Genomic DNA, 2,893 nt, shown 5'->3' on the forward strand with positions numbered 1-2,893 from the left:
TTTTTATATTTTAGCATGTAAATATTTAGTTTAGGCCTAATATAGTTATTTCTACTAATTTTGATTCTTTTACTTTATTTCGTCACAAAATAAAAATTACAAAAAAAAATATTTTATTTTTATGTACCTTTCATAAAAAAAATATTTTTGAATCTTGTTGAGTGATAGTTGCTAAAAGGAATTCCGATAGTAAGATCAAAGATGTCACTACATGACCTATTGATTCACGTTTTTCTTGAATCAATTGATCTTCTTGAACGTACTATGATTATATCAATTTATCCTCTAATATTTCCGGCCAATATTCGTCAGAGCACCAGATTTTTCGGCCAAACTCCGGCGTAGGTTCGACAAGTTTTTGGCGCATCGACGTTGCTACTAAGAATCAATATCTTATTCCTTTTCACTTGATAATTACTTTCTTGAATTTCTATTCTTTAGTAGGCCTTGAAGGATTTTGAAAATTTTGGGTTTGTTACCAGAATACTTTGTCCGCTATAGCCATTTTGAAAATCAATTTCGATTTTAACATTGAGTAGTTTATAGATCCACAAATCATTACCTTGAGCGTTATTACAACTACCGGTGATCACAAATCCATTATATTCTCTGATCTCATCATCCGCCGGAAACTCTCCGTTAGCCACGCGGAATACGTCCCACGTTTCCCCTTCTTCTGCCAGCATTCTTACAAAAACACCAACATAACCGCCGTATTTCTTTTTCGCGTATTCTGAATCCTCTGCACATAATAAAACTGCAAATTTTTTCCTTCCATTGTTAATTACTGAGTCTTTTCTTCAGACGTAAATAAAGTAAAAAAACGGGTATAAAACGGATTTTTGCTATTGAATTTTTTTGTGATCTCAAAAGATATAAAACGGATTTTTGGTTGTAAGTGTAATTTGTAGAAGATATTGGTTTTCATTTCAAGGTTTTTTGCTACCCTATTCTCCTGGTTCTGTGGGTGTTTGTGCATTTTGCAGGTATCATTTTTGGGAGGTGCACGCGCACAAGTAGTAAAGTAGCAGTTATACGCCAGGTTCCGCAGCATCGGGAGTATACCAAGTCGGGAGTCCCAGGTTCTATTCACAGGAATTGGTACCTCCCGCCACTTGTATCTCTGTCCCTTGTGTTAATTACTTTATTAGAGTAGTATTTCGTACTAGTCTAGTCAGTGTAGTGGGCTTGTAGTTACTATTTACTCCCTATGTTGTTTTGTGTGGTATTTTTTTCTCTCCGTTTCATTTTTAGACCTTCATAGGAATAGAGACTGTGGTTTGTAATGGCAGAGTAGGGTCATGTCCTCGGGGAAGTCGAATAGTGAGGAGGGGGTAGGGCAAGGGTCGGGGGTGGAACGAGGCCCAAAAGGGGTAAAGGAAAAAAGGTAGCCTATAGGTTGAGAGTTGGATCGTGGAATATACGGACGTTGACGGGTAAGTCTATAGAGTTGGCGAAGATTCTCCAGAAGAGGAGGGTCAATATAGCGTGTGTGTAGGAGACTAGGTAGGTAGGATCAAAGGCGAGGAATGTTGACGGGTATAAATTGTGGTTCTCCGGAGTCGTGATGTGCAAGAATGGAGTGGGCATTTTGGTGGACAGGGAGCTTAGAGAGTAGGTGGTAGAGGTAAGACGGGTGAATGACAGATTGATGGCGATTAAGGTAGTAGTTGGAGGGAGCACTCTGAATGTCATTAGCACTTACGTGCCGCAAATGGGCTTGGACGAGGAGGTAAAAAGGCGCTTCTGGAAAGCGCTGGATGAGGTGGTGCGGGGTATTCCGCCGACGGAGAAGCTATTCATAGGAGATGATTTCAATGGACATATTGGGTCGTCGGCTAGTGGCTATGGTGAGGTGCACGGTGGCTTTGGCTTTGGTGATAGGAACGGGGGTGGTACCTCACTGTTGGATTTCGCTAGAGCTTTTGAGTTGGTGATCGTGAACACTATGTTTCCAAAGAGGGAGGAACATTTGGTTACTTTCCGGAGTATGGTAGCTAAGACTCAAATTGACTATCTCCTCCTTAGGAGGTGTGATAGGGGGTTGTGCAAGGATTGCAAGGTGATCTCGAGTGAGAACCTCGCAACTCAACATAGGCTCCTAGTAATGGACGTCGGTATTTTGATGAAGAGGAAGAAGAGGTATATACGGGGTCCGTCGAGGATCAGGTAGGGAGCTTTGTCTAAGGATACTGCGCAAGAGTTGGAGGGGAGGATGACAAATATGGGTTCCTGTAAGAGTGGTGGGGATGCTAGCGCTATGTGGACGGCGACGGCGGACTGTATAAGGGAGGCAGCAAGAGAAGTGTTGGGACTTTTGAAAGGCTATTATGGCAAGGTGACTGGTGGTGGAATGACGTGGTCCAAGGTAAAGTGGAAGCCAAGAAAGTAGCGTACATTAAGTTAGTAGAGAGCACCGACGAGGATCAAAGAAGAGCGAACAGAGAAAGATATAGGAGGCTAGGAAGGAGGTAAAAGTAGCGGTCACAGAGGCTAACACTGTTGCTTTTTGTCGGTTTTATAAGGAACTGGGGGGCAAAGGTTGGGATAAGAAGTTATTTCGATTGGCCAAAGCGAGAGAGAAGAAGGCTCGCGATATGGATCAAGTGAGGTGTATCAAATACAAGGACACTCGAGTATTGATGGAAGAGGCCCAGATTAGGCAAAGATGGCAGTCGTACTTTCATAAACTTCTGAATGAAGAGGGGGATGGAAACATCGTGTTAGGGCAATTGGGGCACTCCGAGAGTCACCGAGACTTTAGGTATTATAGGCACATTAAGGTTGAGGAGGTCGTGGGTGCGATGGATAAGATGAGTCGGGACAAAGCGACCGGATCTGACTAGATTCCAGTAGAGTTTTGGAGATGTGCGGGTAGGGCAGGCTTGGAGTG

The 2,893-nt window shown here is 42.8% G+C and overlaps 1 protein-coding gene across 1 annotated transcript; it reads left to right on the plus strand.

Annotated features, from left to right (window-relative positions):
* The first annotated feature begins 1,651 nt into the window (after positions 1 to 1,651).
* LOC104225272 (uncharacterized) lies at positions 1,652 to 2,173 on the plus strand. Its single transcript, XM_009777039.1, has one exon. The coding sequence runs from the start codon at positions 1,652 to 1,654 to the stop codon at positions 2,171 to 2,173; it is 522 nt and encodes a 173-aa protein (XP_009775341.1).
* Positions 2,174 to 2,893: the final 720 nt, after the last annotated feature.

Source organism: Nicotiana sylvestris, chromosome 10 (assembly GCF_000393655.2).
Source record: "Nicotiana sylvestris chromosome 10, ASM39365v2, whole genome shotgun sequence".
Lineage (NCBI taxonomy): Eukaryota > Viridiplantae > Streptophyta > Magnoliopsida > Solanales > Solanaceae > Nicotiana > Nicotiana sylvestris.

Bases quoted from the DNA above. Each gene is read 5' to 3' on its own strand.
- LOC104225272 (XM_009777039.1), top strand. From the start codon at position 1,652: ATGGCGATTAAGGTAGTAGTTGGAGGGAGCACTCTGAATGTCATTAGC.